This window comes from Dicentrarchus labrax, unplaced genomic scaffold (assembly GCF_905237075.1).
Source record: "Dicentrarchus labrax unplaced genomic scaffold, dlabrax2021, whole genome shotgun sequence".
NCBI lineage: Eukaryota > Metazoa > Chordata > Actinopteri > Moronidae > Dicentrarchus > Dicentrarchus labrax.
The window spans coordinates 13,439,922-13,455,337 of NW_026136710.1; the positions used below are offsets into that span (position 1 = coordinate 13,439,922).

At 40.5% G+C, this 15,416-nt stretch overlaps 1 protein-coding gene across 3 annotated transcripts; it reads right to left on the reverse strand.

The window, feature by feature from the left end:
* Window positions 1-95: 95 nt before the first annotated feature.
* On the reverse strand, window positions 96-15,365 carry rbm18 (RNA binding motif protein 18). Of its 3 annotated transcripts, none has more exons than XM_051412212.1 (6): window positions 15,152-15,365; window positions 14,075-14,188; window positions 8,715-8,841; window positions 7,652-7,738; window positions 3,675-3,775; window positions 96-2,108 (listed from the first exon to the last, which is right to left on the reverse strand). In XM_051412212.1, exons 2-6 carry the CDS (start codon window positions 14,179-14,181, stop codon window positions 1,925-1,927), a joined length of 606 nt encoding a protein of 201 aa, XP_051268172.1. In that variant the 5' UTR covers window positions 14,182-14,188; window positions 15,152-15,365; the 3' UTR covers window positions 96-1,924. The 3 variants fall into 3 exon arrangements, with proteins under 3 accessions (XP_051268172.1, XP_051268174.1, XP_051268173.1); XM_051412214.1 differs by having other exon boundaries at window positions 7,658-7,738; window positions 15,152-15,363; XM_051412213.1 differs by lacking the exon at window positions 15,152-15,365 and adding an exon at window positions 14,811-14,833.
* Window positions 15,366-15,416: the final 51 nt, after the last annotated feature.

The window sequence follows — 15,416 nt, forward strand, 5'->3', positions numbered from 1 at the left end:
CCATCAAAATAAACCAGAGCTTAAAAAATAAGAAACCTCTTAATGATCCCAGAGGAGAGAAATTGATTTTAAATATTCAGTCAATTGGAAATGTATTTTAACGAATAGGCCCTTTTATTGGAAACAGATAAATACACACATTTCAAAGAAGTCATTAATTTGATCTAATGGAAATCTGAAATATTCTGCAGTCGGTTGAGCGATTTCACAACAAAGACATTTAAAAAAGAATAGGGCTGCATGATGTCAAGAGGTAGAATTTGATTTCTTCTGTGCGCACGAAATGACGCTCTTTCATTTCATCCTGTACAATTAATCTACCGATCTGCATCCCTGCTGCAACTTTATATGCGAGTCACTCATTCTCTTGGTAAAACTCTGAAAATCTCTGCAAAAGGACCTTTGGTTGGGCAAATTCATTCCTCACTTAAAACAAATTCAGACTATAATTTCACCAACATATTGTGTCTGTTTGCTTCTAAAAAGGGGCTTTTTATAAGCTCACACTGCATGTCACACCTGCAGGAAAACACAACTCAGATCACATCAAAACTATTGTGCTCCATTGATAACACATAATTCAATAACACTCTTTACATTTTAAAATAGTTTCCACATTAAACCCTTGTGCAAAAAAAAAAAAAGGTCCACAAAATATTAAAATGATGAACAGAAACTGCACAAAAATGTCTGTCTGTCTGTCTGCGGGGAAAAGAAATAGCTGGGCCTCAAAACACAATGGATCCTATAATAACCAGGATTATTATAATACAGAAAACATTGTGACTTTAGGATTGTCAGTACCGACAACTATGGTCATCTCCCTGGTTTTAAAAAGTCTGTGACATTTCAGGACTGTTTTATAAACCCAGACAGAGATAGTAATGGTGGTGGTGGATAATGGTGGATCTGCTTTCAGTGAGTAGTCCTCATTAATGAGAGGCAGATGGCTTACCAAATTTCTTACAAAACAACACCATTATATCAGCCACACCATATGGACTGAGAGTATTTGAATGGATTGATAATAACGACGTGTAGCATCGAGTTCACTCACAAATCATAAAACTGAATCCTGTAGTTTAAGAGCAATGTAGAGAATCTACAAAATGGCATACAACACGCTGCAGATGTGATATTGAATTGCCTTTAATTGAAAAATTAAAATAAAGAGACTGTGGTAAGGGGAAATACCAAAAACTACACACCACAAAAAAGTCAGTAAAAAGAGTTTGACTGCAGTTGTATAAAAATTTGATCCAAGGGAAGAAAAAAGGCAAACTATTAGGAAAGAGTAAGGAACGTCACAAAAATACTGCAACATACAGTACGTGTCACTGAGTGGTTTATCATTTGAACTCCATTAATACAAACCTGTTACAAATCTGTGTATTTCTTCCTCTTCACTGAAGTCTTGAATAAAGACACAAAAGTTGTATTTCACCTTTTAAATAAAATGTGAAACAAAAACAAAAAAACTCAACATAAACAATACGAGAATCAGCATTCAGACTCCTTAATAATAACATTTCTCTTTAAACTGTGCCTCGTGGGACTCACAGCTGTATGATTCACCTGCATTAAATCTCTGCAAAAGTGAGAAAGCAGACTGATAAGGGATCCAACCTGCACAGCAGTCAGGTATGGGGCATATGTTAAGACCTAACAACAACTGATGCTGTAACCCAAAATAACTAAAAAACTCCTTTAGGTACTTGTCCGTGATTGCTGTGATTACTCCCAAAGAGTCCGGGTTTCTCAAAGTATTATGAACAACTTCAAAACCTTTTTTTTTTCTCCAGAAAGGATGTGTATAGTCTTTATAGTATCTAGCGTAGAGTCTGTTTGTGTGTAGGTTGGGGCTGAGGTGTGTAGGTGGTGTAGGAGAGGGGGTGGATTCTCCAGCATGAGTGGGGAGGATGGGTCATCTCCTAAACCTGCGGAAGGGCCTGCTCTGGTTATTGTGGTGTGATTTAGAGTAGGGCTCCCAGCGTTTCCTCTCTGGCGGTTTGTTGTAAACGTAGGCAGACGGGCCCGAGTAGTCATCATCTGGATTCTCCTCCATCATCTGGAGCTTGGCCTCGATGGCGCGGATCTTAGCACTCGTACTGGGGGGGAGAGAAAAAAGATAAGATGTTAGCTGTGAGGCTGAGGGGGAAATACCAGTGTTGGTGCTGAGGGTGACGGACAAACTGAGTGATGGACAGATCTTGGCTCTGGCTGAGGGGAAAAGAAGAGGCGGTATTAGCACTCATAGTAGCGGGAGAGACAGATGCAGGAGGGGGAAAAAAATGGAGCACAGGCAAAAGATAACGAGAGAAAAACAGAGGAAAACGTGCATTTAAATAGAGAAACTGAACTTGGAGGAGCAAGGGTGAGAAGTTTGTAGGAGCAATTACAGTGCAAGTGAGAAGAAGAGCGACTGAGGGAAGTGTGTAAGAAGATAGGAGAGACAGTCTAGATGGAAAAAAAAAGGGGGGGAAAAAGAGTGTTTATATTTCCTCTCTTGTGCTGCGCAGAGAGTGATTTTGAAGTTTACACTAGAACCAAAGTGTGGAATCTTTTCTGAATCCCGATAGCTGAGAACGTGCTAGATTGCCTCGCTATGAGTTGATACTGCAAGCACAAGATGCCTTTTACTGACTTAACAGCGCTCCATTTGACTGCCGTACTTACTGTGTGTGTGTATATGCTTGTGTGTATTGTAGCCACAATAATGGAAGATGTTAGAACACTCCCACACAGACGTTTTTTGAACCCAAGTGTTAGTCCAGTTGTAGTCAGATGAACTCGACTTGAACTGTAGTTTGTGGTGAAAGGAACAAGCTCACAAGTTCTCCTGTAATGACTTCACAGGAGTTAAATGGAGGGTTTGTTAGGGTTGCACCTGAAAAGACCCTAAAGTGACAGGAGACTACTAAGCCGGCTAAATCTGAAAACACCATTTCCGTGTAACAACAACATTGCAAAACTACTGCAAATCACTTTTTTTATGATCACAAAGCTGTCATCTGGCAAAATAAACCGATACACATTAGTTAAAAAGTGTCAGTATGTTCAAAAAGTTCATCAGAGGTGATGGTAAAAGTGGTGTTTATAGCTGTTCTTAAAGGCCACACTAAAAGATGGGGTGAAAGGCCGGTCTTCACAATAATTATTATTATAACGGAGGACAGTGCTCACTTTCCTTGATGGCATTCATAGTACAGACAAAAAAAGTGACAAAAGTAGTTGAGAAAGAGAAAGTAAGAGCTTGAGAAAGAAGTTAAAACCCTGCTTACTTTCTTACCTCCATGGGCGTGAATGTTGAGATATTAGATACGGAAAAGTTACACAAATTGTTGAACATAGAGAATCCCAGTTTTAACACCGGAAATGTGTCCGAGGGGGTTTAAGACTATTTGACCATAGTGTAGTATATGGAAAACTTTAAAACTTCTGTGTTGTGTACTTTGTCTGAGCAGGCTTACATATTTGTTTTCCAAAAGTTCAGTTTTCCACATCCAAGCTAAAACCTGAGGCCGCTTTATCCATTCAGGGTTACTGCTTTCAAGAAAACCAATGGCTTAGACAGAAATGGAAGGAAATAACCGTGACAAAAGATTTAGATATAGCTGGCTATAGTGGGCATGCTTTACGAAAATAACTGAACGCTGTGTGTGTTTGGTACCAACCTGAGGTGGTTGGCAGTTACGGGTCCTTCCTCTGTCGCACCACTGCACGACGGTTCCAGGCTCGGAGGCATCGTCTTGTCGTTACGGAAACCTTCAAACCTCTGCAGACGAGACACGTGGCCGAAACAAAAAATAACCCACACAAACAGTGATGGAAACATGGATGGACAGACAGATGGAGAGAGACAAGGGGGTAAAATAACAGGTAGTAGCAAGAAAAGACCCTTGTACAGGGAAGAGACACATGGGTTGTCACAGAATACATAAGATAAAGAGAAACAGAGTCAATGGGATAAAGATAATAAAGATAAATAACCTAATGTTGAAATATTTGTAAAGATGCCAAATCTAAGGTTTACAGCTCTCGGCCAGAATCAAATTGCATCTAAAATCTGTCTGGTGACCAATGAGGTTGGAATTTCCTTTCTTGCTACTCACAAAAGAATTAGCATAGTGCATCACTTACGGTTTCTCTAAAACAGGGATTGTGTCAAGACAATACTGTTAAAAGGAATCGGACTGTAACGTGTTCTCTGTGCATTTTGGATACAATCACACCTGCATTTAGAAACATTTAGGGTCCAAGTTTCAGTTCTGACCACATAACATAAGTAGAGGAAGAGAAAAAAGGACAGAGAATAAGAAAAAAAACCCATCAACCAGACATTTTGAAATTATCAGACCTCCTAATAAACACTGACAGCAGTTCTCTGAAGAGCCAATTCCAGCTTCCTCCCACAAACAGCATTATTAAACTGATGTATTGATTTTGTTTGTGTCGGGTCAAATAGACAGTAACCGAGCAGGTCTGCGTATCCAGCTCACAATCACACCCTAAGGCATGAGGGAGGATAAAGAGGGAGCAGCTGGGGAGCAACAACCAACGTCTGCACTCATTCCTTTCAAAACCACCTTCCAAACATCTCCACCAGCCCAACACAGAACTCTTGAAACCTGTGGAGAAAAAAAAAAGACAAAAACAAAAAACAACAGTCACGTACATGATGGGCATGAGCAACCCTGGCGCTTGGTGCGGCAGCAGGAATATGAGGCTTGTAAATGGCACTGAATCAAGTTACACAAATGAACAAAAGCACACACACATTCTTACATACTGTCCCAAGAAATAAATAACATGTATAGCCAAGAATAGGTCTAAAACAATGACCATTCCAACGGCCAGGACCCTTCCCTTCCACCTATTCCTAAAGGCATGTAGCTGGAATGTATATAGATTACTGTACGTAGAGCCAATCAGGCCATACTGAGTCTTATACAATCCAAAGCTTAACTTATGGGAAAGTTAAGTTTAAATGTTGTCTTGTTGTTTGGTTAAACCTCTCGATTTTAATTACGTTTTAACAATAATTTATTTGGGGCTAAATTATGGATATATTCATAGGAGTATTTCAGTCATAATGAGAATTTCACGTACAAAGAATGTAGCACGCATAACATACAACTTGGCCAAATTGTGTATTGGTATAAATAAAGAATTATACAGTAATGAATTAAGACACAATTGTTTAACAGTTGAAAAGGTCCATTTGGAAAGCAATGGATGTTTGTGAAGAGTTTGAGGGAAACCTTTCAATAAACGTTCAACAAAGTGATTTCCTCTCTTTCAAAGCTATGTAATAAAGTCAAGATGTAAGCCTGGAAATGAGACAACAGCTTCAACACCGACGGTGTGTGACTCACTTATCCCAGCACGTCACTTCTGGGTTGGAACCGGCAAAGACAGGCTCGCTAAAAAAATATCACATTCAGCTGGCTCTGAGGTTGGTGGAAAATTGCTCATATCTCGCTTGTATAATAATAACAGGTAGTACCAGCTTCAGTGTATTGGAGGTATTTTTTTTAACCGAACACACTATAATTTCAGTGGTCAAACAGAAGCATAACCCTCGGAATTTACCAAGACTTATCAATTGCTTAGAAAATGACCAGAGATTGCTACCATGCACAGGGGAATGCCTTTTAACCTGACTGCACGTTGTTGGCCTGCACTTTCAAAAAATACTTGGCAGGCAATTACATGAACTATCTATCACCGTCTATCATGAGTGAACTTCAACCAATCATATTAACAAACCATAATGGAGTCAAAATCTTTCCACAGTGAGTCGAGAGAAGAGCCATCGGTCCTATTCTCTGCTATTCTCCAGTTCTGATATAACTGCTGCTAGCAGCATTCACGCTAACCTCTTTAGCAGCCGCCATTGTTGTTTTGGGGCAAGTGTGTGTGTGTGTGTGTGTGTGTGTGTGTGTGTCCAGGCCATCGTCACACAAACCTAGCATTAAACCACGCCCGTAGCTCATGCCGTAGCTGCTAGTAATCTCTTATAGGACGCTGACCGGTTCCAACACTGTACTGGCCAGTAACGCACAGATTTAAGCCTGGCAAGATGGATTCTTTCGTCATGTTTTGACAAGGTTAGAATCTAGTTCACTAATGTGAAAAATCTTCGTCTTGATCTTGGTGAAGTGGCACCCTCTTCTACAGGAAAGGTTTCAGAATATATTTGGTGACAATCATTCATAAACCTCTAAGCTTTTCTCCTCCTGCTACTCAGCAATAGGAGCAAAACACACAGGAGTTAATATCCCAAAGCAGACTGTGTTGCACAATGTGAGAATACTTTTGACTGACACATTCATCTCTAGCTTGTTAAAGGATGTCATGGGATGAAATTATGAATTTCAAAATCCATCTTTATCAGCTGGGACACTGACCAGAAAGGCCGTGAGCAGTTTGACAGCAAGCTGAGAGGAAAAGAGCAGCTATAAGATGAAGGCTCAACCCAAACTGTAGCAGTGACTTTCACCCCCTGACCGACTTGAGATCCACGTAGTGGGGTAAAACAAAACAAAATATCCAATCCAATGTTTCCTGCCACTCACTTCACTTCCTCACTCAGCGGCCAGAAAACACGCCAGCGCACAGCGAGACACTTTCTTTGAGTTGTTGATCGGCTGCCACGTGCGTAAACTTTCATGCATGGTGGCCTACTTCCAGTATGTCACGTACTTGCAGAGACAGGAAGATATTAAAATACAGTTTAATATAGACCTGAACGTGTAGGTAAAACACATTAGAGACATCAAACAAGCTGCAGCTCAGTGATGCAGCAAAACTTTTTTTCTTGGGAAAAGAAATTCTGGCTGATGACTTGCTTGCTAATAAAATCCAGATGATTGTAAACACCACTGTAGTGCAGTATTGAATTTGAAAAAACTCCATTCATTGTAGAAATTAACAGAGCACTCTGGTAAGTGTTTGCAGAAGGTGCTGACAGACACTGTGCTTGAAGTAGTTTAAACTTATTTGCCCAATGACACAGGTGTGGTGTTAATTCAAGATTTAAGATATAAACAGCTACGAATGTAGCCTTATAATGGCTCACTAAAATAACAAAAGCTATTTTTGGTTGGAATGGTAGATTGAGCCCCATTACAATGAATCTATGAGGAGATTTATCCAACAACGTGTTGTCTTAGAGGCGGCAGCATTGACCTTGACCTCCCTGTGTGTGTGTGTGTGTGTGTGTGTAGGGCGTGATTCGTCTCTATACAGGATATCCCTTCACCCATTGCCAGTAGGCTGTCTATTGTTAAGAGACAGGCATAGGTTGTGCTGGGATCCCACTGTTCTGTAAACTGAACACTGAAGTAGTAATGATAAAAGGAAAATCAACTGATACTGATAATCTTTTACCGCAACTCAGAATTTTAGAATGCCCTATCATCTTTATTATTATTATTATTTATTTATTTCACTAATCTCACTGGCCTTGTCTGAAGCAGCTCCTTGACTTTTTTTTAAATCTCTGAAATGATTAAATGTGTGTAATGCACAGATATTTAGTCTGTCAACCTTTGCAGGAGACCACAAACTGCAGCCACAACCCCAGTGTCCACTGAGCAATCAGGATGTATAAGATTTTTATAAAAATGGAACAGAGTTTGACACTTACCCTCACCTGTGCGTGCGCCCAGCGCACCACCAGCTTCTTGGACAAAGCTAGCTTCCCATTTAAACACTGGATCGCCCTTTCTGCCTCCTGCACAGTCACACACGCATGCACACACACACGCACACACACGCACACAGAAAGAGGAAAAGATTTTTTACAATTACCATTAAAATCAGACTTGATGATTGCACCAGAGTTATTAAATAATTAGCCTTCACAATAGAGAGATGGCTGAAACAATATGCCACTCTGCCACCAGATAGACCAGAAGTGATGTGTGTCTGTCGTGTATTTAAGTGGGAGTGTGGTTACAATAAGTGGTTTTGATGCTAAATAATATTAATGAAGTACTATTTCTGTGTGTGTGTGTGTGTGTGTGTGTGTGTGTGTGTCTGTCTGTCTAAGTGTGTAAAATAAACACACACTTCCTCTGTATAATCCTTTTGGGAGGGCTTCATATCCCACTGATAGACACTAGCTGTGAAACTAGATGCTTATCACCATCCCCAGGCTCACTCCAAAACAAATACTGCCTGCTGAACCTGTGAAGCTGAGCGGACTCCTTTTTTTTTTTTTTTTTTTTTTTTAAGAAATATGGTCCACATCAGTTAGACACACAAACAGGTCCTGACTGCTTTTAGATGTCTAATAAAGCTTTCAAAGGCCATTTGAGTATAAGGAGTATTGTTACACTCAATAAAGGGAAATTCTATAAAATATAGCGTGGATGTGCAAATTCTAATGAAACAGGAACTTTTTATTTTTATTAAATAACACAAATATGCACTTTGATCTGGTCATGGTCACAGTCATCCTGTTGATTTGAGTTAACACACCAATATATTGGCATACTATTGTCATGATATATTCTTTAAAATGCAATATCTGTATTGATCCAATACAAATTTTACTGCCAACGGTTGATTCATTTTTGTTATTACTACTTTGTTATTACTGACAAACGTATGACAAAAAAACTTGTGACTTTGTATGTTTTTAGTTTACCAAAATATATACATATAAATTGAAATCAATAAAATCAATCACTTTATCTTGCACATACCTCTCTGGTGTTGAAGTTGACAAAGCAGTAGCCTCGTGGCTGTCCCTCCAAAGGCCCAGACTTATGAAACAGGAAGTCAAACTGTTTCACATTACCAAACTTTTCCAACAATTTCACCAGGTGATACCTGCCAAGAGAAGAATGTGAAAGAACAAAAAGTTACAAGGAAAACACAAAAACAGAACACAGGAGAAGAAGAAATGTAAAGTAAAACTGTCTTTATTTTAAGTATTTATTCTGTAAAGGAACAGAAGATAAGCCTATTCCACAAGGACATGGACCATTCTGTGTACCACAAGCCTCCTTTATCAAGTGGTGTGACACCAACCATCTTATTTTAAAATACACCAAAACACAGGAGGTGGTTCTTGACCCGCGGCAAGTGACTGACCACGACATATTTAGGTGTCCACACAGATAACCTTTTTTTGCTGGAAAACACACATTGATCAGCTGTGCAATAGACTGCAGCAGTTTACTAGATCATGCTGATGTTTTACCGGGCGATCCTGGAGACCATCGTTAGATATAGAATCACAGCATGGTTTGGCAACTTAACAGTGCAGCTGAAAAGCAGGCTTGGCAGGTTGCATAAAATGTAGCTGAGGATAATAGGGAGGAAAGAATATGAGCCTATACAGAGCCTGTATGAGCAAGCAGTCATGAAACAAGCAGCAAAAATCATTGCAACATCACCTCTTCTCTGAATGCAAACATCTGCCACCAGGAAGAAGAATCTATGTGCCAAAGTGCAAATCAAACCGACTGAAGTTATCGTTCCTCCCAACTTCTATCAAGCTGCTGAACTCAAATATGAAATAATATTGCAATAGGGCAATGTATAATAAATTAAACAGCACCATAGCACTTCTTTGTTTTTCTTATAGTCTATTTTTAAGCTGCTGTAATGTCAGTGTTAAAAGTATAGTCAAATGTGTCTTTTATGTTTTAATATGTTTAATGTTGATTTTGTGATGGTTTTCTGATGTATGTTCATTTGTTTTTGTGAAGCAACAGATTGTAGCACTGTGCCCAACATGAATTTCCCCTCTGGGACAATAAAGTTTATTCTATCTTACATTTCCACGATGGTCAACAAAATACACTGTACCGAATATTGTAGCTCAATCCCTGTGACCACATTTGCCACTCTACAGTCTGTGAATCTGTCAAGTGGGGCTAATGAGAATGACAGCTTTCTCTCCCTGACACCTTTTTAGCAGCAGGCCAGCTGGTGTGGCAGCCCAGTGACAGTAAATCTCTCATTGAGACAATGCTGAGGATACAGTAGCAGGACAATGAGGGAATAAAAAAGAGGAAGCCTCAAATCCCCCCTGAGCACCGAGCTCCGTACAAACAACAACCACTGACTGCGTGGAGCTGCCTGGGAGTGTTGGATTATGAATGAACATAGATGTGTGGTCATTGAAAAGCTATGCAGTGTTGTGAGGATTTGTGGGTTTGCGTGTAACTGACCAGAAGCAGTCATTGGAAAAATATTTTTTCAGTGTGGAAAAGAGCAATGAGTTCAGGGTCACCTGCAGACTATGTTCACCGCTACATTACTGTAAATACCCAGGCACTGATTGAATGTTTCCTCATATGCTCAGTGGCAGGTGCTTTTCAATTCCATGAACTGTCAGAGCTTTCATTTATATGTGCAATATTCTTATATTTCTATGTGTAGAATAAGGGATTGTCAGAGACATGTTGTCCCATCTGCTAGGCTGCAACAAACGAATATTTTCATTATCCAATAATCTGCAGATTATTTTCGATAAGTATTTAATCTGTCAAAAGATATGTAAAGAAAAAAAAATTGCTTGGTTTTATTGATATTCAAATAATCAAATTAGATCTTCAAACCCAAAAACCCAGCAAAAATATTGCCATTGGAAAAACTGGAACCAGTAAACGTTGAGTAAACAATTATCAAAATTGTTGCAGATTTATTTTATGTCTATTGATCCATTGATTAATCAACTAACCGAGTGGGTCTGTCTGCACATTTAAGTGCAGTGTCCCTCTACCATAAATAATGAATTGGCAGTAGTTAAAGACACTGACCGTGACAATCCACAGTACAGACTATATCACCCCTGTAATCCACACCTGTCTGCAAACCAATTAACCCACTAATTTACACAACACATTGTAAATAAAAGCCCAAAAAAATAAAGTTGGATGCATCTTGCAGACAACGTAACCTCCCTACTACTTTAACTTTAAACCTGTGCTTTTTTTTACTGTGACATGTCAATATGTCTGAAATATGTCCGAAAAAAGTCAATTAAACCCTAAAAAGCAACAACAAAACCGAAAATACACAAACAAAAGAAATCAGCAAACACCTTCCTGTGTTATTGTTTTGGTGCCTGTACCTGTACGTGTGACTGTCCAAGCCTCACAGTGACCTCAGGTGTTTTGTTTACTGTACTAGAGGAATCAATGTTTCAGCCTTTTATTGTTTAGTTGGTTGTTATTTTTAATCCTGATGTGGTCTGTGTGTGTGTGTGTGTGTGTGTGTGTGTGTGTGTGTGTGTCCACAAAGATGACTGTATGACGTTAATGTGCAAGCATGCATTTCTGTGTATGAATGGGACTCAGTGTGGGATGTGGAGGGCGAACTGTGGGGTTTAGCTACAGGTTGTACTAATGTCTTCCACCCTTCTATGACTCCCTTGAGGGCTTTAGGCTGAAGAGAATTTCTGCTTTTCCCAGACAACACCCTGCAAGCCTCCCATGTGAAGGTGGCTCCTCCAGCGCTTTACAAAATAAAAGCTTACTTTAAAAAAAAATGCTTTTATTACTTTTATCACTTTTCTGCACTCTTATGCTCACATGGTGTGCCTTTGCATGTCATGCACTGATACACTGATCAGGAAGTGAGAGAGGCAGTCATTTAAGTCAAATGCAAAAACTCTAAAAAGTTGTAATGCAATAAATATTAACTTTTCATCGTGCTATATATATATATATATATATATATATATATATATATATATATATTCAAATAAATATATACAGCACGTTTGGGCATATGTGTGAATTTCAGCGAGATTACATGGCTGACACTCTAAGAACATTTTTGGATGCTAGCGAGCTGAACCACAATGGACCGCTCCTCCTGGGGGCTGTAAAAACCACCGGAGGAAGAGGAGGAGAAGGGGGAGGAAAGGGAGGGAAAGTTGGGGAGAGGGAGAGTAAAGTTCATAGAGGGGATGTTGACGGCAAGGTGAAAGGTGGTGGAGGAAGAAGAGGAGAAGCCAAAAGAAGAGAGGAGGTGAGAAGCCAGGTAGTAAAAAGATACAAGAGCTAGGAAGCAAAGAAGAGGAAGGAAGGAAGGAAGGAAGGAAGGGGGATGTGTGTCCGGTTCAAAAAAAGATAAGACAATAGGTTCTGTCCAGAAAAGTGCAGGTCAGAGGGGGAAAATTTAGAGAGGAAGAGGTTTTGTGACTTTCTGGCAGGGTAGCAATCTGCACTATCTTCATATTTCATAAAAATCCTGGCTTGCAGTATGAGTTGGTGGTTATTAAAAAAAAAAAAAACATGACAACTTCCAGGTACACAACTTAGAATGTTACAAGAGGGCCAGAGAGTGGACTAAGAGGGAGACGGTGATGGATTACCACGAATGAGAAATTCCCTCTCTGAGCAGCCAAAAGCACAAAAACATGAAAATGTGGTGAAAGCTCCAGTTACACCTGCTGTGTCTCTGCTGTGAGTGCAGGGCATGGAAAGATGAAAAACCTCTGACTGCATATTGTGTGGGACGCTCATCTACGCTCCGAGAAGATCATTTCAGCGGCGAAGAGCTAAAAGAGTGATTGACTACTGGTCCTTTGACTGGGTTTAAAAGGGGGCAGGGGAAAGAGGATTACAGTTTCCTCATAACAGAGTCGCAACCTGCACAGAAACAAGAGAAACACAGAGATGGAAGAAGAACGTTCAAAATCACAAGCTTGAACTAGATTTCTGTCCAGGTTTTGTAAGCTATGAGCCCTACGGGAGTCATCTTTCTGACGAAGGACGTGTTACACAAAATGAACCAGCAGCCTTCTTACCTCATCACATCCTAATCGAGCCAATATTTCACTCTGACCAACCAGAGCAGAACGGGATGCCACTAAATGAGGCCAAATTATTATTAGTCTAAAACCTTGCTATTATAAAACAAAACTGCATGTTTGGATGTCTTTATTTAGCTAAAAAAACTCAGCAGAATGAACAAAGTCTTATTAACTATTAATTTCCTATTTTAAAAGGAGGTGTGTGGCGTTCAGTGATTTAGCCTTATAATCAGCACCTTGCATTTCAGGTCTGCATTCCTCCTCTGCACTGAGTTTTGGTTTGGCTTAACGGGACAAACAGAGCGAGTAGTGCGTATGCTACACAGGAGCTAATTAATCTTCCCAATCAGCACCAGGGGCCATGGGCATTTCTCTTGTTTTCCCTCCACACGGTGAAGCAGTGGGCTATTTAAGGAGAAGCAGAGCAGAGCAGGGAAAGGGGAAGGAAACGCCTGTCTAGACGCCCACCAGAGCCGCAGCTCATACATTCTCCAGCAGCCCCCACAGGCACACAAACAGACCCCTCACCCCGAAAAACTACCTTCCCTCTGTCACAATATATGTAGGGGTGCTCTCCACGCTCACAGCTGGAGTTTTGAACGTTCAGGCGCTCACATGCACAAACATCCCTACACACAAATGTAGTAATGGAAGGATGTCTGCAGGTAAATATGATGCCACGTGAGACGCACTAATAATGTAAGCTTGCACCGCTACCAGCTGCGACCTAAACATTAACTGTGTACTTAAACATCCTCACACATACGCACACACAATCAGCTCCAGGTTGACACAGAGAGAGTAAACAGGGCAGGTGAGTGAGGAATGACGGCTTCTCCTTAGCAGAGCAGGTCTCCACGCCTCGCTGCCTCTCTTTCACACACCCAGCTCCGTCTGCTCAGTCTCAGCCCGCGACACACACACACGCTATACGCACACAGTTAATCAATCATATATGCACACACAATGCGTTGCCTCTCTATGAGGCAGAGCCAGGCAAGTAAAAAAGCAATGCCTCAGGTTCATAACACAGACGGCCTTACAGCAACCTCAAATCGAACACTTGTTGCTGCTAAAATCATCAACAGGTCTTGTTTCTCATTTGGCTGGCTTGCTCACATGTTTGTGTCAGCTCTAATCCAATCTGAAACATGTATGTATAAAGACGCAACAAGCTGACTCACTCATTATGATGTTAAGGTCTGTTAAATAATAAAGACTGTCAATGTGTACGCCTTCCCAGAATGTGGGGGTGTGGGGGGAGTGTGGACCAGTAGTGGATTTACTCACTCTGTGATTTTGGGATCGATGTTGCCTATCCACAAGCGGTTTCCGTCATGGGCCACACTCTCTGAAATGATGGAGGCATTTTCCACTGTCCCTGCTGCAGACGACATGTGTACTCTGTAGGAGGCGGTGACAGAAGACATCAGAAGAAAGAGGAAATTAGGCCACTAGGATTGTTTTGAGCACAATGGCAGTGTCCTTACAAAGAAACTACATCTCTCTGAGCACACCGGCTTACATGATCGATTAGAAGGAATCTAGAAAATGAAGAGAACCGATCAGAAAAGATCCGATCATACATTTGATCTACTGTATGTTCAACCACATACAGACATTCAACTCGTAGACAGTGCTGGGACTCTTCATCTTGGTTTTATAAAAGGGAGGTGCCCCGCACAGACCTAACAGGTAAACCTACACACACAGGTAACATCAACTGTAAGACAAAGTGCCAAATTATACAGTGTCAATGATCTAGGTCGTTTCCATAAATCAAAAAGTCTTTATCATTTCTCAGCTCACTCACTATTGCTTTATCTTTTTATGGTTCTTACAAGGGGCGCATGGTTTTGTCATTGTATAAATATCAAACAGTGCGCTCATTGTAAATATGTGTTGGATTATGTGTAAAGACATGTGTAAAGCAGGGAGTTTCTTTAGTCTTCCTTTACAGTTTAGCATCTTAACATCTCCAGAAATCACGATGAACAGAATTAGAAAATGATTCAGGGTGAGTTACTTTTATCCACAGCGCCAGGGAATCACACTTCTTCTAAAAGCTACAAAATAAAAACAAAAAAACAAACAAACAAATAAGAGCTTCAGGTTTTCTCGTGAGGAAACGTTAACATGCTACCTGCTAACGTTAGCCTAGCTAACCGCGGAGCTGATCGATTTATTATCCGTAAGTAGTTTATATTTGCTCGTTCGGATCGATTGTGTTAGGTTAAAACTATTCTCGGTCATCCAGATGTTGAGATGTTCGGTTAAGATTAATCAAATCGATCCACTAAACGGTTAATAGTCCGCTTCAGACGGGCAATGGGTTGCTAGCAGTTAGCTTAGCTTAGATCACTTTACCTCCTTTGATATTAAAACTTCCTCTTTGAAAGCGACGGAGTTATTTGTGACCCAGTTTTCCACTGATCCCACTTCCGGGACGATTCGGTTACGTCAAAACGTGAAATGAATCATTTCAAACCACCAGTGTCTCGTCCTCCTTTAAAGTACAGCGCATATGCTAACGTTAGCTCCGTGCTACCGTCTGACAACAAAGGCGCAGGGTGATGGTGTAGCGTCTTTAACTGTCTGTGGAGTCGAGAGGAAGCACTCGGTTTAATGTCCG